Genomic DNA, 25,556 nt, shown 5'->3' on the forward strand with positions numbered 1-25,556 from the left:
CATTTTGACCGCGTTTTAGCCGCGTTTTAAGCGCTTTTTACATGCTTTTCCATTGCGTTAGACGCGTTTTGAACATTAAGACACTGCTAAATAAAGTTTAAACAGTTAAACATAATGAAAAAAAGGGAAAAAAGGAACACATATACTATTATTGAAATCATAACGGAAATAGTTATATTTCATATAATTATAGCGGTTTCAAACTATTTATTGCTAAAATTACAATAAATTAATATTTTTCATTAATTTAATTGTCGGACTATGTGTGTGAGTAAAGGGACATATCATTCCATTATTTTAATGTCAGAAAAGCTTGCGTTTATGTAGTACAAAACGCATGTTTTCTGCACCTAAAAAGCAGGTAAAACGCTGGAATTTTGATGTTTCTTGCTTTTTACTACTTCTTATTGACTTCAATGTTAGCAAAACGCAGCCCAAATGGCAAAAACAATTGACATGCTGCTTCTTTGAACGCAGAGTTTTTGCCCAAATTTATGCAAATTAATCGCAGCGTTCTGAACTGCAAAGTGCGCACAAGAAATCCACTTTTCCCATAGACTTTGCAGGAAAAATCAAAACGCATGCATTTTGGCATGAAAACAGTTTGAAACGCTGCAGAAAAGCAGGTGAAAACGCAAAGTGCGGACACCGCCTTACAGCAGCAGTAGAGAAGACAAAGGAGAGGGTCAGGGCCAGACTTCTGCTTTGTTCCTGAATCAAAATTCTTTGGTTATGTCAGAACGGATTCAGCTAGTAATCTAAGTGATACATCGTTCGATTCAGAATCTCCTTGCCTAGATTATATAGCTGTCAGATGATGTAGCAAAACCTGCTGACAGATTCCCTTTAACCTCTTTCTGACATAGGATGTAATAGTACATCTTCCTTTGGGTCCCCATGTGTGAAGCAGGCTCAGGAGCTAAGCCCGCGCCAGACATGGCAGCGACAGGCCATTTTCAAAGCCAGCAACTGCCTGTAACAGTGACCAGAGTTTGCTCTGATCGTTACTGTTTAACCATTTAAATACTACTGTCAATCAGTGACAATTAAACATTATATGTTACACCATCTAATATTAATAAAAAAGTTAAGCTCGCCACTTAATAAAAAGCAAGTCCTCATAGAACTACAGAAATAAAAACGTTAAAGGCCTCGAAAAATGACAACATGAAACCAAATTTAGTTTTTTGTTGTTTTTTTTTACAAACTTCTGGATTTTTCTTCATCACTTAAATAAAAACGATACAAGTTTGATATCACCATAACCATACTAACCTGGAAATTCACGTCGGCAGAGCATTTTTATTAGACAATAGACAACATGAAAGCAAAATCCCTAAAACAATGGCAGAATTGAATTGGGTTTTTTTTTGCTATTTTTGAGTTCATTATTTTGATAAATTGAATGATGACAATGATTACAAAAAAATGAATATGGGTATGTTGGGAGGAAAAAAATGAAAGTGCAAAAACTTAAATTGGCTACACGGGAAGGGATTAAAATTAATACTATAGATAAATTTTGCACATCTTAATAGGTCTATTAGGTCTTTCATGAATTAATTGATGAAAGAGTAATTCATCTTCCTGCAGAAACTCTGTGCGTCTGTTGATCCGTAAAATCCAGTTTGCTCCTGACCAACCAGGACCCACGCCCCGGGCAGAAACTTCCTGGCAGTTCTTTATGTCAGACAAACCCTTGCACCTGACAGCCTCCCTGTCCAAAGAGGTATAGTAGAACACACAAGTAAATGCACTAGTAAAGGCAACCTGTCATGTGAAGAAAAATGCAACTAACCTGCAGATATGAGGTTAATTTGCAGGTTAATAGCGTTCTGGCACTGTGTGGATACCGTACTGAGAGCCCCACTGACAGGAGGAAATTATCTTTGCTACTGCTGGCAGTGGTTGGCTTTCAGTCATGGGGGTAGCGTCAGAGCTGTAATCGCGCCCCTGGCACTGACTTACAGCCAGTTCGAAGGCTGGAATCACACTTGCGAGTGTAAAATTGGTCCGATTCTCATGCCAGAAAGTTGGACGATTTTAGTTCACTTTTCATCAGTGTGCTGTCAGTGTGCAATCAGTTTTTACCCTCAGCAGCTGCCAGTCATGTACTGTTATGTACAGGAGCATTTACAGTGTTCTCTGCTACATGCGTGAAATGTATTGAGAAAAACGGATGTCACTAGGATGGTGTATGTGCCGTCCGTGTGACATCCTTTTTTTTTCACGCACCCATAGACTTGCATTGAAGAGACTCGTGCGAGAAACTCATTAAAACGCAGCATGCTGCGATTTTTGTCTCAGTCCGATTTGGACTGAGAAAAAAATAGCAGATGGGAGCTGCCTCATTGATTAACATGGGTTCCGAGGGCAATGCGAGATTTTCTCGCATTGCACTCGTGCAAGTTAATCGTAAGTGTGAAGCCGGCCTAATGCTGAGATCTAATGCTGAACCAGCTGTCCGTCAGTGCAGGGTCTGCGGTTACATCCCCCACTCACTAAACACAGAGCAGTGACTGAACCCATAACGACCACACCCTTGTGACTGAAAGCTGGTGAATGGAGGAACAAAGTTAACTTCCTCCTGGTAGCATGCTCTTAGTGGGAACTGAGCAGGTTCAGAACGCTATAAACCTGCAGATTAACCCCATATTTTCAGGTTAATAGTGTTTCTTCACATGACATGTTCCCTTAACAGTAGGTATAGTAACTGCACCTGACTATGTGACCACATTATTTGTTGTGCCTGGTTAATCATATAACATGCATCTTACTGTAAAAGAGTCAGTCTGATGCTCGGGCCTTGTAGCTAATTACCCTGGCCAAGGCAGAGGGGCTTGTTGGCACACCTCTAGGAGGCACCGTCCTCACCAACTATAAACATCTAATATTAATGTAACTGATTATAAACTTTTTTATAGCATACAGTAACACAATGCTGCAACTTTGTAGTCGTGCTGTGTTTTTCTTTACACTTATCTGAACATGCAACAAAAATTATTGTTTTTGCTGTGATTTTTTTTCCATATCGCAGCAAAATTATGTCAATGAAATTGCAACAAAAGCAATGTAATTTTACAGTAATTTGAAACATTGCGGCAAAAAAATTGCCACAACTTTCAAAAACTGCTAAAACAAAATACACCACAGGGACAGCGTGTGAACACAGCCTTAACATGTGCACTAAGGGCAATTATACTTACAGTGTAACCATTCCCTGCAGGTGTATTATCACGGAGAACCAATTTCAGTTGCTGTTACTGTGACCAATAATTCCGAGAAAACAGTAAAGAAAATATCAACTTCAGGTAAGATGTAATAATAACCAATGACCATAAAATCGTCAATAAAGTCCAGTCTGATAAATATTGACAGAGCCCAATGGGTGGTCCTGCCACCTCCAGAGAGAAGGCGGACCACTGTGTAGGACCTCCCACTGGACTGAAAAAAAAACTATTTTTCTATTATTTTAACAACATTAATATGAAAACAGAATATACAACTTATATTCAGTAACACCAATAAAAGAAAGTTGACGTTTATTAATATTAATGTCATTAAACATTAGAATATACCGTAATTATCGCCAGCTTGATAAGGTAGAAATATATGCTTTCACATACACAAGTAATTTTTGACATTACAGGTTACATTTAGAGGGGTTATAGAGTGAAAGATGTCCCCCTATTCTCGGGTTACGCTAAAAGGTTTAACTTACAAATAAAAAGCAGACACCAGCTGTATTGGCTTCAAAGGGAGAGTGGCTTGGCGTGTATGCAGCTCTCTTAGGCCCCTTCATATGTCCGTTTTCACATGTACTGGAGACACGTTCACACGCATACTCATTAAAATTTGTGTTGATTTTCACACGGACCGTAAGTAAGTGTGAACCACGTGTGTCAGTTTGAGCCACACAGAGACATGTCCGTTTTTTACCATCACCATGATGAAAAGGGTGAATAGAATGCTATGGGTCAGTGAAAAACACGTACAGCACAGGGATGAATTACAATGCTAATTACTCTGGAATGAAGCAATAGATAAAAGATATAAGGCCACACGTTGGGTATTTAGTGAGATTTTTACCTCAGAATTTGTCAGGCCACGTGCACATGTGGTGAGGTATTTGGTTAGTTTTTTACCTAAGTATTTGTAAGGCCACATGCACATGTTGGGTATTTGGTGATGTTTTTTACCTCAGTATTTGTAAGGCCACGTGCACACACACACTGAGTATTTGGTGAGCGTTTTACCTCAGTATCTGTAAGCCAAAACCAGGAATGGGTACAAAATCCAGAAGTGGCGACATGTTTTTATTATACTTTTCCTCTGACTGCTCCACTCCTGGTTTTGTCTTACAAATACTGAGGTAAAAACTCACCAAATACTCAACGTGTGAATGTATCTTAAAGATATGGGTGGTTTTCCATTCCAAAGAGATGTGGTTGGTGGAGGGAGGGGTGATGATGTTTCTGACAGTTTCTCTTTAAGTGAAGTGGTGTTATCCAGCAAACTGCTCAGCTCTTTATGTAACTCCCATAAAGGTCAATGGAGAGAACCATAATGAGACGATACCTTTTCCATTAAAATAGGTGTCCACACACTCAGCTTATCAAATATTCTGGATTACCACAACTGCACAACCCAGTTTTGTTGTCCTGCAAATGAAAATGATGGAGTGTGGTGGCTCAGTTTGTATTTGTCATGTGAAATATCTGACACTTCCATGGTCTCATTGCCAAACATGGGATTTGTCAGGTATAAATCACGGTGGCAATTATATTGCCATATAAAATGATGAAGTGTGTAATGTTATTTTCTACACAATCCATGACGGAGCTGCCAAAGACAGACATGCCTAACGTGGGGCGTTTTTTTTTATTCATTATTGCAGTTACATGTGAACATTTTCCCTCTATATTTGTGGGGTTTTTTGCAAAACCGCTAAATATTGCAAAAACTGCAGAAAAACCAGCATGTATGAACACATCTTAAGAGGCATTGTCAGTAATTTGACTTTTTTCTTCTTACAGTGGATCAAGTCGCTAATGTGGTGTTGTATTCTAGTGACTATTACACCAAAACTGTGGCTTTGGATGAATCCGAGTAAGTAAAGCTACAGTAATGTGAGTCGTGTAGATTATTAGTAGCATAGATTTGACAATTCTTTATGGCAACTCCTTTTTTCTGATTAATTTGTTTTACCATTGCTCTAGTATTTTTTTAGGCTGTATATTGGAATACACAAAATGTTAGTGCAGTTGCACTGGTGGACACAGACAGAAAAGGGCCCCTATGCAACAATATATGGGCCTTCAGTAGTCCAACAGCTCATTATAATGCCCAATTCTTCCTGTTTTGGGTTTGGTAATGGGCCCGCTTACGTCTTGGCCCCTGTGCGGCTGCAGCGGTTGCACCAATGATATGTCCGCCCTTGTGCAGTCAAACATCGTACATAATAAAACCATTGCTTATCCGCATCACTTGCTGAATGTAAGAGAAGCTTTTTCCTTTGCCAGGCAAAAGGTCCCATCCAAGGGCACTTACAGTCATACCTTCACTTTGCTGCCGCTCCTGGCATACAACCGAGAGAAGCGGGAAATCGCTTTAGATGGAAAACTGAAGCACGAGGACACGAATCTGGCATCTAGCACTCTGTAAGTGAAGCTGGATTGTATACACTGAAGTCTTTTTCTTTTCAAAACCAGTTTTGCTTTATCCATGTGGTATCCTAAATAGAAAAATTTTATCAGAAGACGGAGCAGGTCCGGAGCGGAGCATTTCCGGCCTCCTGCTGCCACTAACGCCACCAAGAACAGTTAATCTGCCTTTGAACAGCTCTACTGATTGAGCTGAATTAAAAAATATTGTGAAGATTTATAGTTTCTGCCCAAAAATAGATGACTAACATAAATTCTTTTCTCCATAGGCTGAAGGAAGGTATTGATCGCACTGTTATGGGAATCCTGGTGGATTACAAGATTAAGGTGACGCTCACCGTCTCTGGGTATGTGTCTGGTTTTCGGTATATACAGTGGGTGAAATAAGTATTGAATATGTCACCAATTATCCATATAAATACATTTCTAAAAGGTGTCATTTCTCATTATTATAAATAAGTTAATTTATGGACATCTATGGTTTGATTTCTTTGAGAGTGTGGAGTGGATGGGTTGTTACCGACTTTTGGTGAGAAATTCAGGTCAACAGTGTGACGCCATGGACTATTTGGGTCGTCACAGGGTTCTGCACAATCTGCCCTCCCCGTGCAGGGCTCACACCCCCATGGTTTTGGGTCTCTATCCTGCAGTACTGTCTCCACCAGCATTCACAAATCCTAGATACATCTTGCACCACACCTGTCAGATACACCAGTGGGCTGCTTAAGCGGGAATAGGGCCGCCCACCTAGGGGTCAGACAGGGGTGGTGGGATTTGTCAGTTGAGTCAAGTAGTAACCCTCGAGCTGTGAGGAACTCTGAGGAAGCTGGGAGTTGTAGCTCCCAGGGGAGAAGCAGACTAGGTCGCAGACGGTGGTCTGGATCTAGAGGAGTCGGACCCCCGGTCGCAGGGGATTGAAGCTAGTTGCCTGGTACCCGTCAAGGAGGACGGTCAGCAGCCTGGTCCTATTGTGGCGCCCTGGACAAGCCAGGGGCCACAGAGAACAACAACCACAACACCCCACTCTCCCAGCAGGCACACCGAAGTCAGACACAAAACCCTTGTTGCCTTCCTCCAGGGGCTGATGTTCACACCAGGGGGTGGGCCAGGCGGTTGGTCCCGCCCACCGAGGAGTTCACAGTCCTGGAGGCGGGAAAACCAGACAGTTGAGTTTTGGAGGTGAAAGTGAGCAGAAGGAAGTGGTAGTTGAGCAGCCTGAAGTTGGTCCGGGTGTGTGGCCCGGACGGATCAGCAAGGTTGGCAGACGGTGGTGACCGTCTACAGGAGTGGCCGATTGGAGTCTACCGTAAGGACCGTGGACGGGCTGTGGCCCGGCGGTACCGGACCGGTACGCAAAGAGAAGCCAGCACCATCTGGCAGGGGCTTACGGACCCCGCAAGGCTAGGAGTCGCCATGAATTTGCCGAATTCGTTAGTGAAGGGAACCTCCTGGGTTTCCAAACAGCCAAGTCCCGACAGAAGGCAACAGTCCAACCAAGTGAGAGAGACACCGTCACCGCCAAGGCAACCATTTCTCAGGGCCAGCGCCTGCGGGCAAAAGGGGCTCCTCTGGCCCATATCCAAGCCGGGGAGCGGGTTACCGGTGGGAACCCATTGGAACCATCTACCGTATCTAGGTGCAGGGAAAGGCAGTCACCACCAACCTGCCGGGAGCAAACAACACCTCAGCCGTCTGTGGGACCCGTCCATCCAGCCGTGTGTTTTACCGAGAACTGTGTCCTCATCATTGGCTGAGTGAGTACCACCGTGCCGTGCGGCACAGCGCTGCCCCCGCTACCCTGCACCTCACCAGGCCCCGTAACCCGCCTGCCATCCATCCCTACCCCATCACCGGGCCCCGGGACAACTAACCCCCTTCCCACGGAGGGGAGAAATAACAACCAAGCTGCTCCCTGTCATCGCTCCCGGGATCCCCGCCTAGAGCAGCGGTGGTGTCACCAATATCACCACAACCATGGGTGGCGTCACGGACAATAATCAAAACCCCCACAATCAAAATCCCCTTTTCACTCACGGGCGTGGAGCACCGCTCGAGTCCCCGGGATCCGGCCCACCGCTCGAGCCACCACCGAGCAGCAGCAGCAGCAGCGGTAGCCGGACCCGAGCAGTGGAAGAGCGCAGCGTCCCCTCCTCCGCCCGCGACACTATCACTGGTCCGGGACCGAAGGCACGTCGGGTTACACGGACCCTAGGTCGGGGAGAAGCTTCAGGCGACCTGGCAATTATCCTGTGGAGGACAGAGCCTTTATGGACTGTTCCCACCAGCTCAGAGATCGAGGGCACTAGCACAACGAGGGCGATAGGGCTTTCCAAACAAGTGGCCCACTGAAATCCCAAGCGTGAGCTCCTGAGAGCAGGCTCCTTCACTTAGCCACAGTGGGGAGCGGGGCCAGGAAAGCTCCAAGCTACCGGGCCACAACGGACAATCTAAATTTTGTGCCAGGAGGCAGGTCACAGACCACCAGGCAGTGCTACAGGGGACGGGACCCGGACGAGCTCCCCCAAGACGGCAGTGGCACCCAGAGACTTGGTTTACACGGTTGTCAGCGTCTGCTTTTTTGCTGAGTGAGTACCCAGTTAATCCCTGCAACCAGCAAGCCTGCACATTCCCCCTGCATACCACAGCACCCTCCAGAGTCCCGGGGCCTTCCCCTACCCCTGGAGGGCAACGACAACTTGCTGCCCTACTCCATCACCCCGGGTACTCTCAGCGGCAGTACTCCCAATTACCGCACATCATGGGTGGCGTCACAAACTAACTATATCTCCCCTGTACATACCCCCTTTCCATTTGAGTGTGGCCCCTAGCCCCCAGGTCCGGAGACCCTCGAGCCACGAGTAATCACCACCACCAAATCCGAGCGGTCTGTCTGTTGCAGGGACGGCACAATAGCACCTTTAGAAATGCATTTACATAGAAAATTTGTGACATGTTCAAAACTTCACTAACTGTGCATTTTCAAATACTGTATTTAAAGTAACACAAAACCACACTATTTACACAGATATTTCTTAATTTTTCACTAGCTATGCCCTTGTATATTGTGTTGCATTCTGCTCAATTCACTTTTCTTGGTCATGGGGATTGAATTTTTTGGGTTGATAAAAATCTGTTCTCAGGACTCTTTGCTATTACTGTGCTTCTGCCACTGACAGTGTCCACCACTTTCCTTCACTGTGTACAGTACACTATATTGTCAAACGTACAGTACAGACCAAAAGTTTGGACACACCTTCAAATCACTAGAACAACTATTAAGAGGAGACTTTGTGCAGGAGGCCTTCATGGTAAAATAGATGCTAAGAAACCACTGCGAAGGACAGGCAACAAGCAGAAGAGACTTATTTGGGCTAAAGAACACAAGGAATGGGTATTAGACCAGTAGAAATCTGTGCTTTGGTCTGATGAGTCCAAATTTGAGATCTTTAGATCCAACCACCGTGTCTTTGTAGAAAAGGTGAACGGATGGACTCTACATGCCTGGTTCCCACCGTGAAGCATGGAGGAGGAGGTGTGATGGTGTGGGGGTGCTTTGCTGGTCACACTGTTGGGGATTTATTCAAAATTGAAGGCATACTGAACCGGCATGCCTACCACAGCATCTTGCAGCGGCGTGCTATTCCATCCGGTTTGCGTTTAGTTGGACCATCATTTATTTTTCAACAGGACTTAGACCCGAAACACACCTCCAGGCTGTGTAAGGGCTATTTGACTAAGAAGGAGAGTGATGGTGTGCTATGCCAGATGACCTGGCCTCCACAGTCACCAGACCTGAACCCAATCGAGATGGTTTGGGGTGAGCTGGACCGCAGAGTGAAGGCAAAAGGGCCAACAAGTGCTAAGCATCTCTGGGAACTCCTTTAGAACTGTTGGAAAACCATTTCCTGTGACTACCTCTTGAAGCTCATCAAGAGAATGCCAAGAGTGTGCAAAGCAGTAATCAAAGCAAAAGGTGGCTACTTTGAAGAACCTAGAATATAAGACATATTTTCAGTTGTTTCACACTTTTTAAAGTATTTCATTCCACATGTTTTAATTCATAGTTTTGATGCCTTCAATCTGAATCTACAATTTTTAGAGTCCTGAAAATAAAGAAAACTCTTTGAATGAGAAGGTGTGTCCAAACTTTTGGTCTGTAATGTATGTGTACATCTAAGGCTAGTTTCTTGTGTTGTTTTCCTTCAGTTGCAATCCGCCGTTTTGGAAAACAGCGAAATCTGTTAACGGATTCGGCTGCTTCCCATAGACTTGTATGGACGACGGATTGTGAGTGATGGACCTGCGTTCCTTCCGCTGGCCGACGCTGCGTTACTTCCGCCGAGCGGAAGGAACGCAGCATGTAACGTTTTTTGAGCAGCGCAACCTGTAGGCTTTCGCTGTGCATGCTCTCTGGCTCCCTGCACACGTAACCAGGGTATACATCGGGTTACTAAGCAATGGGCTTTACCTAGTTACCCGATATTTACCCTGGCTACGTGTGCAAGGAGCCAGCGCTAAGCGGTGTACGCTGGTAACCAAGGTAAATATCGGGTAACCAAGCAAAGTACTTTGCTTAGTTACCCGATATTTACCCTGGCTACGTGTGCAGGGAGCCCGACACTTCCCCGCTCTGCTCCTCCCCCTCCCGCAGTCCGCATGCACACACACACACACACACACACTCATGTGTCCCCAGGCATGCATTCCCGCGGCACTGACATCCTCAGCGCCATGGCCCCGCTCGGCTCCACCCACCCCGCACTCCGCCCCCCGCACACATTCTCTGCGGACAAATGATCAGCTGATCACCCGGCGACCGGCTGCTGTGAGCGATCAGCTGATCGTTCACAATAGTCTGCCGCTGGTAAAACTCTAAAGAAAAAAAAAAAGAAAAAAAAAGCAGATTCCTTTGTTTTGTATGATGCGTTGTGCCACTAAATGCAACACATCCGTTGCATCCGTCACACAACGCAATGCAACGGATGCCATTGAACGCAAGTGTGAAACTAGCCTTACCATCACATTAATAAGCTTGCTGCAAATGCATTTCCAAACAATGGGCATTAATATGGAATTAGGCTCCACTCTTTTTCTTCCACATGATGTTGGAGTATGTCTTAGGCTGGTTTCAGACATCCGTGTTTAATCAGGTACCAGTCACACGCATGGTTATGGTTATACGTGTCATACGTGTGTCTCACGTGTGCCTCATGTGTGTGACATCCGTGTTTGCATGCGTGTGACAGGTACCAGAGAAAACACGGGTCTGGGAAATAAATTTTTTTTTCATATTTACCTGCTTTGTCCGGCTCTGCTGCCTCCCGCTCCTGACTGCCGCTCATTATATTCATCGATTATTCACCACACTCAAGACCTGGAAGCCGGAGCATCGCGGGGACAGTGAGGGATACAGCACCGCCAAGGACATGCAAGTATTCTTCAGCACAGTGACATCCAAGAGGTCATCGGAGTTCCCAATGAACTCTGACATCCTGATGACACCCGCGCTACAGCTTCATGGGTTCATCAGAGTTCACTGAGAACTGTGATGAGTCCCTGATGCTGTCCCCGCAATGTTCCGGCTTCTAGATTCTCACCCCACACACATACAAACACATATGTATACACACATAGCAGACACACATGGATACACCGAGCGCATTTACACATAGCGCACATGCATGTGCATACACACACACACACACACATACAAACACATACAGTTAGGTCCAGAAATATTTGGACAGTGACACAATTTTCGCGAGTTGGGCTCTGCATGCCACCACATTGGATTTGAAATGAAACCTCTACAACAGAATTCAAGTGCAGATTGTAACGTTTAATTTGAAGGTTTGAACAAAAATATCTGATAGAAATTGTAGGACTTGTACACATTTCTTTACAAACACTCCACATTTTAGGAGGTCAAAAGTAATTGGACAAATCAACCAAACCCAAACAAAATATTTTTATTTTCAATATTTTGTTGCGAATCCTTTGGAGGCAATCACTGCCTTAAGTCTGGAACCCATGGACATCACCAAACGCTGGGTTTCCTCCTTCTTAATGCTTTGCCAGGTCTTTACAGCCGCAGCCTTCAGGTCTTGCTTGTTTGTGGGTCTTTCCGTCTTAAGTCTGGATTTGAGCAAGTGAAATGCATGCTCAATTGGGTTAAGATCTGGTGATTGACTTGGCCATTGCAGAATGTTCCACTTTTTTGCACTCATGAACTCCTGGGTAGCTTTGGCTGTATGCTTGGGGTCATTGTCCATCTGTACTATGAAGCGCCGTCCGATCAACTTTGCGGCATTTGGCTGAATCTGGGCTGAAAGTATATCCCGGTAGACTTCAGAATTCATCCGGCTACTCTTGTCTGCTGTTATGTCATCAATAAACACAAGTGACCCAGTGCCATTGAAAGCCATGCATGCCCATGCTATCACGTTGCCTCCACCATGTTTTACAGAGGATGTGGTGTGCCTTGGATCATGTGCCATTCCCTTTCTTCTCCAAACTTTTTTCTTCCCATCATTCTGGTACAGGTTGATCTTTGTCTCATCTGTCCATAGAATACTTTTCCAGAACTGAGCTGGCTTCATGAGGTGTTTTTCAGCAAATTTAACTCTGGCCTGTCTATTTTTGGAATTGATGAATGGTTTGCATCTAGATGTGAACCCTTTGTATTTACTTTCATGGAGTCTTCTCTTTACTGTTGACTTAGAGACAGATATACCTACTTCACTGAGAGTGTTCTGGACTTCAGTTGATGTTGTGAACGGGTTCTTCTTCACCAAAGAAAGTATGCGGCGATCATCCACCACTGTTGTCATCCGTGGACGCCCAGGCCTTTTTGAGTTCCCAAGCTCACCAGTTAATTCCTTTTCTCTCAGAATGTACCCGACTGTTGATTTTGCTACTCCAAGCATGTCTGCTATCTTTCTGATGGATTTTTTCTTTTTTTTTCAGCCTCAGGATGTTCTGCTTCACCTCAATTGAGAGTTCCTTAGACCGCATGTTGTCTGGTCACAGCAACAGCTTCCAAATGCAAAACCACACACCTGTAATCAACCCCAGACCTTTTAACTACTTCATTGATTACAGGTTAATGAGGGAGATGCCTTCAGAGTTAATTGCAGCCCTTAGAGTCCCTTGTCCAATTACTTTTGATCCCTTGAAAAAGAGGAGGCTATGCATTACAGAGCTATGATTCCTAAACCCTTTCTCCGATTTGGATGTGAAAACTCTCATATTGCAGCTGGGAGTGTGCACTTTCAGCCCATATTATATATATATAATTGTATTTCTGAACATGTTTTTGTAAACAGCTAAAATAACAAAACTTGTGTCACTGTCCAAATATTTCTGGACCTAACTGTATGTATACACACATAGCAGACACACATGGATACACCGAGCGCATTTACACATAGCGCACATGCATGTGTATACACACATACATACACACACACTCTGCTGTACACTCACCAAGCGATGCAGTCCCCGGCACTGAAGTCCCCAGCACTGCTCCACAGGGCACTGAATATTCAGTGAGTATAATGAGAGGCGATAAGGAGCGGGAGGCAGCATCGCTGGAGAGAAGTAAATATAGAAAATCTTTTTATTAAAAAGACCCATATTTTCTCCGGTATGTTTTACACTGATGTCACAAGGATCACATCAGTGTGCGATCCGTGTGACATCCGTGCTGCCGGAGATGCCTGCGTGTGTGCGTACGGGGTCATGAAAGGTCACACGGTGCGTGTGCAAACACGGACGTGTGAGGCACATCAGAGAATAACATGGGTACGTGTGACATCCGTGTTAAAAACGGATGTCACATGTACCTAAAACACGGACGTCTGAAACCAGCTTTAGAGATTTATTTGCCCTTTCTTCCAGAAGTTAGACACTAATATTGGATGAGATGGTTTGGCTCATTCACACATCAATTATTTTTTTCATGCAAGAAAATCTGTCCGATTTTTACCAGTGGTTATTTTTTTGGGCCTGTGTAATCTTTTCCTTTCTAGCAGTCTATGAAAACCTGAAAGCTAATGTTTGGTATCTGAGTACGGTCTAATTTTTTGGTCATGGACTCAAACTTGGATCACCTATTTTGATCTGACTCTTGGATAAATGTCAGACATGTCTTTGCGATTTTGCGCAGACAGCTCAGTCCGCTAAAAAAACAAACACAATGTGAACGGCCCCAGGTACAAGTGTTATCCATAAAAAACACAGAGAGTACAAGTATGCAAAAACGAAATGAGCCTTCAGAGATTGAGGTCAGGGCTCTGTACTCATCAAATCATGAAGGAACTTACCGAAACTTTTTCCAGAAAGTTAAAAGCAACAATACTGTACAATGACTTTGTGAGTTGGAGGCTTTCAGTGGAAATAAAGGCCAAAATTTAAAAACCAGCCCCATACCATTTTCTGTTCCATTAAATATTACAGTAGGCACAATCCACCCATGAGTCTCATCCATAAGACTACCAGACAGTAAAATGGCCTTCATACTTCCAGAAAACATTTGGCAGCTAGTTTTACAAGTTAATGCTGGCTTTCTACTTTGCATATGTTAATCTTTTTCCTGAGTGCAGATGATCCACAATGGTAACATTTCCCGTCGCTCCCTTTTTGGTGCTTTTGGAGACGTTTTGTATAACTCTGTAGTGAGAGATGTACCAGAAGAGAGACGATCTAAGGGTCACATGCATCAGCACTTGCCAGCTCTGATCGTTTGCATGGTCTACTGTTTTGCTGCTGCTATTCTAGGACAGTGCAATCTGCAACGACAGAGCCCCTCAGTGCAATCCATACTATGGTCAGTGTTTCAAAATGGAGCTTGCATGAGCTTGATTTTATGCACCTTTTGGCAATGGGTGAAGCTGAAACACTCAAACATAATAAGGAGGAGGGCTATATATTTTTGGCCAAATAGTGTACATTCCATACAAAAGTAAAAGGGAGTCATGAATGATAACAGATGGTAGAAATGTTTAGTATTAGGTAATACTTATAAAGGGTCAGTACAATACAATGCAAAAGAATGGACTTTTTAAAACAATTCACACATTTTGGGGGGAGTATCAAATTGTTTCAGTGAATGATTTGTTTAGCTGATTTTAACATTATTCTCAATGTATAAAATACCATTTTTCTTTTCTATTGGCAGATTATTGGGAGACATGACTTCAAGGTACATAATTTGTCTTTATATTCCTACATATGTGTCTACCAGCATGTTGATCATAAGGAATTACAAAATTGAGCTACGGCTGTACGATGTTGCCCACAAATTACAGTATGATGTAGAGATTATAAGGTGTTTGTCAGCAAAAACTTACTTTTCAAACCAAGCAGAGGCGCCCAGTGCAATTATGGCGTAACCAAACTAATCCGTGAACCTCCTCACCTATATGCTTTCGATCTATCGCAACCCTCTTCTTTAATTGACACGTAACAAGAACTGCAGAACAGAAAAGTGCAATAGGGTCTTAACCGATAAAAACACTTGTGTATAAAAGTAAAGTCCACTCACCTATAGCGGCTGTGCCAGTCACAACCCCTATAATAGCCGAAAAGGTGCATAGCTGCAGATCCCCGAGGTAGGCAATTCAAGTATACAGGAGAAAATGGGATTTTTGCCATGCTCACACCACAATGCTCATATTGATTTAATTTGGCTTTTTTATTCCATGTAGGTACAGGTCAACACGTTTCAAAGGACTCAGCCCTCTTCATCAGGACAGCAGACCAAAAAGATTTTTATGTTCTTTTAGTCTGCTGTCCTGATGGAGAGGGCTGAGTCCCTTGAAACGCGTTGACCTCTACCTACATGGAATAAAAAAAAGACAAATTAAATCCATATGAGCATTGTGGCGCAGCAAAAATCCCATTTTCTCCTGTATACTTGAATTAATTGACACCTGAGATTTTAAGAGTCAGAGATTAATGCAAAACAAGTGAAGAAAGATGCCCTAAACTGATGGGCCATGCCTAAGGTTCACCATTCGCCTGTGCTTGATTTGAGAAGGTATTTTGATCTAACAGACTCCCTTATAAGCAACACAGTTGCAGGTAAGTTTGTTACAGTGGAATACACAGATAAATCCTAAAAAGGAGAGTGCCGGCTAGAACTACTCAGTTGCGGAGCTCCACATAACAGTTGTGTTAATGGAAGAGTGGCCGTGTACAACACATTAGCCTCCTATTGACTGAGTAGTTGCGGCTGACAGGAGAAGCTGATCAATAGGGGTGACTCTTGTCGCACCCCCACCGATCAGACATAGATGACCTATTCCAAGGAGAAGTCAACAATTTTAAAGTCCTGGACAACCCCTTTAAAGTTTATAGAACCTCATAATATAGCATGACTCTCCTGAAAGGAGCTGTCCAGGGCTAGAAATAACATCTTCATATCTGACCATAGCATTTTTTTTTGGTATTGGAGCGTTTCATAATGATGTGAAAGAAACTATCATTCAAAATGAACACATGTAGACAGCTGTCTCCAGAAAAATAAAGAAACTATTATCTTTTCTAATCCTGGAGAACCCCATAATCCATATCCAGCATGATCAGTTTCCTAGGTTGTCTTTGTTCTTGTTGCGACATGCGTTTTCAGTCCGTCTCCCTTTTCCCCTGCAGTGAGGTCTCTACAGAACTTCCTTTTATTCTTATGCATCCTAAGCCAGACAGTGGAGGTAAGTGATGACGGAGAATCCCTGCTGGAAGCCTCAAATTATTAAAGTGCTAAAGAGAAATGTTAAAAGAATTTGACGATAAATCTTGTGTCTAACACGATAGTGCCTATGTATTCTATATATTATTATTTTTCTGGTTGTTCGTCACGTTTATTGGTAAATGTCTGCATTGTGGATGGGCAAAGAGTGACCATGACCACGTTGATTGTTGGCAAGACTACACATTTCGTGCTAACAATCTAAGGTGAACTACTCATGCAAATGTGTCGCCCATGGATAAGGGGTACTCAGATCCGGGCCACGAGGTCACTTCTGTGGGTATCACGGTGGCGTGACCCGGTCTGTGATCCCAGGCTCCACAGTAAAAAGGGGTTAGGTAAGGGAGATTGTCCGTGACGCCACCCACGGTTGTGGTGAGGTTGTGACACCACCGCTGCTCTGGACGGGGATCCCGGGAGCGATGACAGGGAGCAGCGTAGTTGTTATGTCCACTCCGTGGGTAGGGGGGCTGGCGGTCCCGGGGCCCGTGGAGGGTTTTGGATGGATGGCAGGCGGGTTACGGGGCCTGGAGAGGTGCAGGGTCGCGGGGGCAGCGCTGTGCCACACAGCACGGTGGTACTCACTCAGCCAGTAATGATGACACAGTTCTCAGTAAAACACACGGCTGGATGGACGGGTCCCACAGGCGGCTGCGGTGTTTTTCCCCTGACCCCAGGTTGGTAATGTAAGTCCTCTCTTTCACTTCCGAGCACACTCCTCCTGCAATCCGGTTTCCAGCTGGCTCCCCGATTCAGTACCGGTGGGCCACCGCCCAGCCCCGGCTACCTACGGTTCCACCAACTGTCTTCACAGCTCTCGCAGACGGCCACTACCGTCTGCCTCACTCTCTGCACGGGGGCCTTAGGCTCCAACCTAGGCCCCTGTCTGCTTCTGTCTCCCTGCAGACCTTCTCTCTCCTCCTCTCCCTGGACTTGACTAGCTTGTTTCCTGCCTCAGGCCAGCTAAACTCCTGGGTGGGCGTCTCCATCTCCTGACTCCGCCCACCTGGTGTGTCTGTCTGAGCTCGAGGAAGAAACCAAGTGTCACTGGGGATGTCTGCTGTGAACTGCTGGGGGGTGGGGGTGTGTGTGTGTTGTTACTTGTGGCCCCTGGCTTGTCCAGGGCGCCACATTCCCCCTTAGCAAAATGCAGACCATCCGCGGGCTGCCCGTCCATCACCGGTTTTATTTTTCTTTTAACTGCAAAAAGTAGAAAGGCATATCAAACATTAAAACACAAGCATTACTTTTTAACTTCCCATCACGGGATGCATATCACTTTAACGTTGCAACAACAATCAAACACTTTTAATAATGGCAACGGAACGGGTCCTTTAGTCACCCACCCAAACAACCTGGCCCTGATGCTGCCCCTAAGAAATGGGCAGCACCCCTTAACCCCAGTCCAGAACCAGGCTGCCCAGATAGTTAACGGGATGGGTGCTTCGCTGCCGTTGCGGCCGGGCGGACTGCCAGGGCAGTCGTCATCGGCGGTGCGGCTGGGATGGAAGCCGGGACCGGTGGCAGGGCGGTGACAAAGGTAAGACCTGGGCCCTCCCTCACAGACGCTGCGAGCTCCGCTACCAGTGACAGAGGTAACGGGTCGGTCGGGGCGTTGGCCGCGGGCACTGAGGTTTCAGCGGTGCCGGACGGACGGGACATCTCGTGCAGCGGTGTTCCAGGAACCAAACACTGGCAGAGTCCTGGCGTCCCTGCTTCCACAGCCGCGGTTCACATGCGGCCAGACGCCATCCCGTCCCTCTTACTCTCTTTTTAGCACTTCCTTCTTCAGGGGGCGGGGCTCCACTTTCGCGCCTTTACTGCTCGGGGAAGACGCTCAAGCGGGAAATTTTTCGCGCCCAAGATGGCGGCTTTGCAAAATTTTCGGCCGGACACCTCCGGCGGTAACAAGGCGCACCTCTACCAAACGGCAGAGCGGTAGGATCCTGTTCGTGACGCCAAATGTGTCGCCCGTGGATAAGGGGTACTCAGATCCGGGCCACGAGGTCACTTCTGTGGATATCACGGTGGCGTGACCCGGTCTGTGATCCCAGGCTCCACAGTAAAAAGGGGTTAGGTAAGGGAGATTGTCCGTGACGCCACCCACGGTTGTGGTGAGGTTGTGACACCACCGCTGCTCTGGACGGGGATCCCGGGAGCGATGACAGGGAGCAGCGTAGTTGTTATGTCCCCTCCGTGGTTAGGGGGGCTGGCGGTCCCGGGGCCCGTGGAGGGTTTTGGATAGATGGCAGGCGGGTTACGAGGCCTGGAGAGGTGCAGGGTCGCGGGGGCAGCGCTGTGCCGCACGGCACGGTGGTACTCACTCAGCCAGTAATGATGACACAGTTCTGGATGGACGGGTCCCACAGACGGCTGCGGTGTTGTTTGCTCCCGGCAGGTTGGTGGTGTTTTTCCCCTGACCCCAGGTTGGTAATGTAAGTCCTCTCTTTCACCTCCGAGCACGCTCCTCCTGCAATCCGGTTTCCAGCTGGCTCCCTGATTCAGTACCGGTGGGCCACCGCCCAGCCCCGGCTACCTACGGTTCCACGAACTGTCTTCCCGGCTCTCGCAGACGGCCACTACCGTCTGCCTCACTCTCTGCACGGGGGCCTTAGGCTCCAACCTAGGCCCCTGTCTGCTTCTGTCTCCCTGCAGACCTTCTCTCTCCTCCTCTCCCTGGACTTGACTAGCTTGTTTCCTGCCTCAGGCCAGCTAAACTCCTGGGTGGGCGTCTCCATCTCCTGACTCCACCCACCTGGTGTGTCTGTCTGAGCCCGAGGAAGAAACCAAGTGTCACTGGGGATGTCTGCTGTGAACTGCTGGGGGTGGGGGTGTGTGTGTGTGTTGTTACCTGTGGCCCCTGGCTTGTCCAGGGCGCCACACAAAGAATAAGCCTGACATCTTTCATAGTTTAATGCTATTTAGCTTGACCCATCATCTTTCCACTCCTTCCTGCCAAAACCAAGCCCTGAGTTATTACCATTGAAAATGGGCAGCAGTAGGGTAAGTTCACACAGTGCGTTTTTCGGGTACGTTTTTGCTCAGAAAACTGCATGAATTTGCTTCCCCAGCAAAGTCTATAAGTTTTCATTTTTGCTGTCTGCACACAGCGGTTTTTTTTAGCTGCGTTTTTGTGGTGCCCACAAAAAACGCAGCATGTCAATTATTTTTGCGTTTTTCACTGCCTTTTCCACCCATTGAGTTCAATGAGATTTTCAAAAATGCAATGAAAAACGCAAATTGCAAATATAGCTGCGTTTTAGTGTGTTTCTATGACTAAAAACGCAGCTATAAACGCATGGGATGGGTAGTAAAGTGACATATACAGGAAGAGGATTCCTTCTGTCAGTAAACAGAAGTGTGAATCCTCCCGGTACCGCCAACGCTGCCTGCACTGCCGCTTCCGGGAGTTGGAAGCAGCTGCGAAATCAAAAGTGAACAGTAGAAAAAAAAATAATGTCATACTCACCTGTCTGTAGACTCCCGGTGCCATGTCCGCTCCCAGCTCCTCTCCTAGTACCGCCGCTCCGGCTGTGTGCAGACTTCCGATAGCTGCAGGACCTGGCGGTGATCACCTGATGCGGTCACCTGACGCATCAGCTGATCGTAAGTCTCGCAGTGACGCCGGCTTTTTACCGCCCGGCCATCTTAATCTATCAGCTGATGCCGTCAGGAGACCGCTTCACTGATTACCGGCAGCTCCTGCAGTGATCGGACGGGAGTCAGCACAGACCTGTGTATTTTTTTTTTGCACTGATGCATCAGCTGATTGTATAAACGGCTTTTATACAATCAGCTGATGTGGAATGTGATTCACATCCTTCAACCTGACACATCATCTGATCGCTTTGCCTTCCAGCAATCCGATCAGATAATATTTGATCCGGATTGGACGGCGTGGGACCCTTGACCCAGGATTACTGCGGAGGGGGGGGATTCTTTATTTTAATAAAGATGGAGTCACTGTGTTGTGTTTTATTTCTAATAAACATATTTTTCTGTGTGTTGTGTTATTTTTTATCTTTACTAGATATTCATGGTGGCCATGTCTAATATTGGCGTGACACCATGAATTTTGGGCTTAGGGCCAGCTGATAATATACAGCTAGCCCTAACCCCATCATTACCCAGCGAGCCACCCGGCATCCCATCATTACCCAGCGAGCCACCCGGCATCAGGGCAGCTGGTAGAGTTGGATACAGCGCCAGAAGATGGCGCTTCTATGAAAACACAATTTTCTGGGGTGGCTGCGGACTGCAATTCGATGCGGGGGTGCCCAGAAAACTTGGGCACTCTGCGCTGCGGATTCCAATTCCCAGCTGCCTAGTTGTACCTGGCTGGACTCAAAAATTGGGCAAAGCCCACGTAATTTTTTTTAAAATTATTTCATGAAATTCATGAAATAATTAAAAAAAAAAAGGCTTCCCTATATTTTTGGTTCCCAGCCGGGTACAAATAGGCAGCTGGGGGTTGGGGGCAGCCTGTACCTGCCTGCTGTACCTGGCTAGCATACAAAAATATGGCGAAGCCCACGTCATTTTTTTGGGGAGGCAAAAAACTCCTGCATACAGTCCTGGATGGAGGATGCTGAGCCTTGCAGTTCTGCAGCTGCTGTCTGCTCTCCTGCATACACTATTGGATGAAGTATGCTGAGCCTTGGAGTTCTGCTCCCCCTGCCTCTCCCTCCAGCATATAATCCTGGATGGAGCATGCTGAGCCTTGTAGTTCTGCAGCTGTCTGCTCTCCTGCATACACTAGTGGAGAATGAAGAACATATTGAAGAAGGGAATTACAAAAAAAAGACCTTTTTTTTTTCAACAATCTTTTATGACATTGTTCACTGATAAAAAACGCATAAAAACCCAGTGAGCAAAAACGCAGCAAAATGCAGCAAAAAACGCACCAAAACACGGTAAAAACGCATGCGTTTTCGCCACGGGTGCGTTTTCGTGCGGTTTTGTTTCTGCAAAAAACGCACAAAAACGCAGCGTCAAAAAATCGCAGTGTGTGAACTTAGCCATAGAGAATATAAAGTGCAACCATAGAGCCACATTAAGATCACATACTGTGTTTTTTTGACGCTGCGTTCGTGCGTTTTTTGCAGCAAAACCACATGAAAACGCACCCGCGGCAAAAACGCATGCGTTTTTACCGTGTTTTAGTGCCTTTTTCGCTGCATTTTGCTGCGTTTTTGCTCACTGCAAAAAACGCACCCGCAGCAAAAAAACTGCGGCAAAAAACGCATGCATTTTTCGTTTTGATGCGTTTTTTTGCTGCATTTTGCGGCGGTTTTTTTTATCAGTGAACAATGCCATTAAAGATTGTTGAAAAAAAAAAAAAAAGGTCTGATGTAATTCCTTCTTTAATATGTTCTTCATTCTCCAATAGTGTATGCAGGAGAGCAGACAGCAGCTGCAGAACTACAAGGCTCAGCATCCTCCATCCAGGACTGTATACAGGAGTTTTTTTGCCCCCCAAAAAAATGACGTAGGCTTCGCCGTATTTTTGTATGCTATCCAGGTACAGCAGGCAGGTACGGGCTGCCCGCAACCCCCAGCTGCCTATTTGTACCTGGCTGGGAACCAAAAATATAGGGACGTCCTTGTTTCTAAAAATTATTTCATGAATTTCATGAAATAAAAAAAAAAAAAAAAAAATATGACGTGGGCTTTGCCCAATTTTTGACTCCGGCCAGGTACAACTAGACAGCTGGGGATTGGAATCCGCAGTGCAGAGTGCCCAAGCTTTCTGGGCAACCCCGCTGCGAATTGCAGTCCGCAGCCACCCCAGAAAATGGCGCTTTCATATAAGCGCCATCTTCTGGCGCTGTATCCAACTCTTCCAGCTGCCCTGATGCCGGGTGGCTCGCTGGGTAATAATGGGGTTAGGGCTAGCTGTATATTATCAGCTGGCCCTAAGCCTGAAATTCATGGTGTCACGCCAATATCAGGCATGGCCACCATGAATTTCTAGTAAAGATAAAAAAAACACAGCACAGAAAAATATTTTTATTAGAAATAAAACACAACACAATTAGTGACTCCATCTTTATTGAAATAAAGAACCCCCCACCTCCGCAGTAATCCTGGGTCAAGGGTCCCGCGCCGTCTAATCCGGATCCAATATCATCTGATCGGTTTGCTGGAAGGCAAAGCGATCAGATGTGATTCACATTCTTGAATCTGACACATCATCACACATCAGCTGATTGTATAAACGGCTTTTATACAATCAGCTGATGCATCAGTGCAAAAAAAAATACACATGTCTGTGCTGTCCGATCGCACCGGGAGCTGCCGGTAATCATCTGATGAAGTCTCCTGACGGCATTAGCTGATCGTTTAAGCCGGCCGGGCGGTAAAAAGGTGGCGTCACCGCGAGACTTACGATCAGCTGATGCGTCAGGTGCCGCATCATGTGACCGCATCAGGTGAACAGCGGCAGGTCCTGCATCCATCGGACGTGCCCGGGAGTCTGCACACAGCCGGAGAGGGGGTGGCGGAACCGGGAGAGGAGCTGGGAGCGGACGTGGCACCGGGAGTCTGCAGACAGGTGAGTATGACTTTTTTTTCTACTGTTCACTTTTGATTTTCAGCTGCTTCCACCTCCCGCCCGGACATGGCGCCACACGAGAGCGGACATGGCGCAGGACGGGAGGTGGAAGCAGCGGTGGCGGTAGCGGGAGGATTCACGCTTCTGTGTTTACCAACAGAAGGAATCCTCTTCCTGTACATGTCACTTTACTACCCACTCCTTGCGTTTTTATAGCTGCACTTTTAGTCATAGAAACGCACTAAAACGCAGCTATATTTGCAATTTCCGTTTTTGAACATCTCATTGAACTCAATGGGTGGAAAACGCAGTGAGAAATGCAAAAATAATTGACATGCTGCATTTTTGTGGGCACCACAAAAACGCAGCTAAACAAAAATGCTGTGTGCAGACAACAAAATGAAAACTCAGACTTTGCTGGGGAAGCAAAGTCATGCAGTTTTCTGAGCAAAAATGCACCCGAAAAACACGCAAAAACGCCGCGAAAAACGCAGTGTGTGAACTTACCCTAAAGGTGTATTCTTATTCATTATTCCAATTGTCATATTCGTGATCTAACATGCATTAATTATAATTATTGGTAGCCCCTTTAACAGCAGGATTTTACCTTCGGTTGATAGACATTGTTTATACTGTATAGTAGTTTTTAAAATAATAGCAGTCCAATATGAATAACCAGATTATTCACTGGTTTTGGTATAAATTATATTACCACGTCACACAATTTACCAGTTGGTGCAGTACATTCTTAGAAAACCCCCAGACCCTACATTCAGGTTTTTGAGCCTGTGTATTTGAATAATTAATTGAAAGTAGAGGTGATCAAAATAATAGCAGTGATGAGTTACATTAGTGAGGTCAATCATTCTGTGAAGAAACAAGTTGGAAACAAGTGGCCCTTATTTAGGGGTGAAGCCAACACATGTTGTACATGCATTTCTCCTTGAAAGCCTGAGAAATATGGGTTATTCGATACATTGTACAGAAGAACTGCGTTCGTGATTAACAAGTTGATTGGAGAGGGTAAAACCTGTGCAGACAATGATCTGTTCAGCTAAAATGATCTCCAATGCTTTAAAATGGAAAGCAAAAACAGAGAGACGTGGAAAAAAACGGAAGACAACCATTCGAATTGATCGTAGAATAGCCAGAATGGCAAAGGCTCAGCCAGTGATCAGCTCCAGGATGATCAAAGAGGTCTCAAGTTACCTATGAGTACTGTACCAGTTAGAAGATGCCTGTGTGAGGCTAATCTATTCCCAAGAAGTCCACGCAAAATTGTTCTTTTTGGGTCCAAGGGCTGCAGACAGTTCTTCAGACGGCACCCAAACTCTGAATTCAAACCACAGTATTGAAGACAGTGAAGCATGGTGTTGAAAGCATCATGATATGGGCATGTTTCTCTTACTATTAATATTACTTATTATGGTGATGGGCCTATTTACCACATACCAGGGATCATGGACCAGTTTGCATATATCAAAATACTTGAGGAGGTCATGTTGCCTTACACCGAAGAGGAAATGCCCTTGAAATGGGTGTTTCAACAAGACGACCCTAAACACACCTGTAAACGAGCAAAATCTTGGTTCATGTCCAACAAAATTGAGGTTATGGCGTGGCCAGCCCAATCCCGGCACTTTAATCCAATAGAACACTTGTCAGGTGACCTAAGCAATGGCTTTTCTGAGGCAAAGCCAACAAATGCAAATAAATTGTGGGATATAGTCACATCCTTTGCTGGAATAACAGCTGACGGGGCCAAAAGGTGGTGACTATGCAACATAGATGTGAAACAGTTCTAAAAAACTGTGGTGACTAAATATTAGGTTAGTGATTCACAGGAATGCTAAATCCTAAATAAAGAGGGGTCAGATTTTGGGTATGTAAAGGACAAATGCAGACACTGCTATTTGGAACAACCGAATGTTCAGTTTTTGATCATTTCTATAAAGCTGTTAAAAATTATATAAATTTCTCTACATGTTTTGATTTAGAAAACAGTGTGCAATGTTACCAATGCATGGAAATAATAACTATTATAAATATTTTGGGCTTAACTCATGTTTTTGACCACACTGCTATTATTTTAAACACAACTGTATATCACAAAAGTGAGTACACCCCTCACGTTTTTGAAAATATTTTATTATATCTTTTCACTCGACAACACTGAAGCTATGATACAATGTAAAGTAGTCAGTGTACAGCTTGTATAAGGCTATGTGCCCACGGGAGTTCGCACCTGTGTATATATCCGCAGGTATGTCCGCAGGTTTCCCGCAGCAGCTCCCTGGAATCCGCAGCTATCCATTGCTGCGGTATTCCAGCGAAATATCTGTGATAAACCTGTGAACATTCGTCCGACTTACCTGCGAGAGTCCTGGACTCTATCTTCATAGTGGAGAGGCAAGACATCTGCAGATATTTCTGCAGGAATAATTGACATGCAGTTATGTGCGGCTGCGTGACTTCTGCAGTATATTCCACAGCCGCACATACCGCACCATTGATACAACACTCCCCATGTCCCATAGGATAACATGGGGACTGTCTGTACTTGCTAAAACCTGCGGATTTATCTAGAAAATCT

General features: G+C 45.5%; 1 protein-coding gene across 1 annotated transcript in view; it reads left to right on the forward strand.

The window, feature by feature from the left end:
• SAG (S-antigen visual arrestin) overlaps positions 1-25,556 on the forward strand; it is a 48,505-nt gene that overhangs the window by 17,660 nt on the left and 5,289 nt on the right. The window contains exons 7-13 of the mRNA XM_075338657.1: positions 1,594-1,729; positions 3,227-3,311; positions 5,037-5,109; positions 5,523-5,660; positions 5,933-6,010; positions 14,842-14,865; positions 16,317-16,372. Coding sequence (XP_075194772.1) covers positions 1,594-1,729; positions 3,227-3,311; positions 5,037-5,109; positions 5,523-5,660; positions 5,933-6,010; positions 14,842-14,865; positions 16,317-16,372 — 590 coding nt within the window. The remainder of the gene's footprint in view (positions 1-1,593; positions 1,730-3,226; positions 3,312-5,036; positions 5,110-5,522; positions 5,661-5,932; positions 6,011-14,841; positions 14,866-16,316; positions 16,373-25,556) is intronic.

The sequence above is a fragment of the Anomaloglossus baeobatrachus genome, chromosome 3, assembly GCF_048569485.1.
Source record: "Anomaloglossus baeobatrachus isolate aAnoBae1 chromosome 3, aAnoBae1.hap1, whole genome shotgun sequence".
Taxonomy (NCBI): Eukaryota; Metazoa; Chordata; class Amphibia; order Anura; family Aromobatidae; genus Anomaloglossus; species Anomaloglossus baeobatrachus.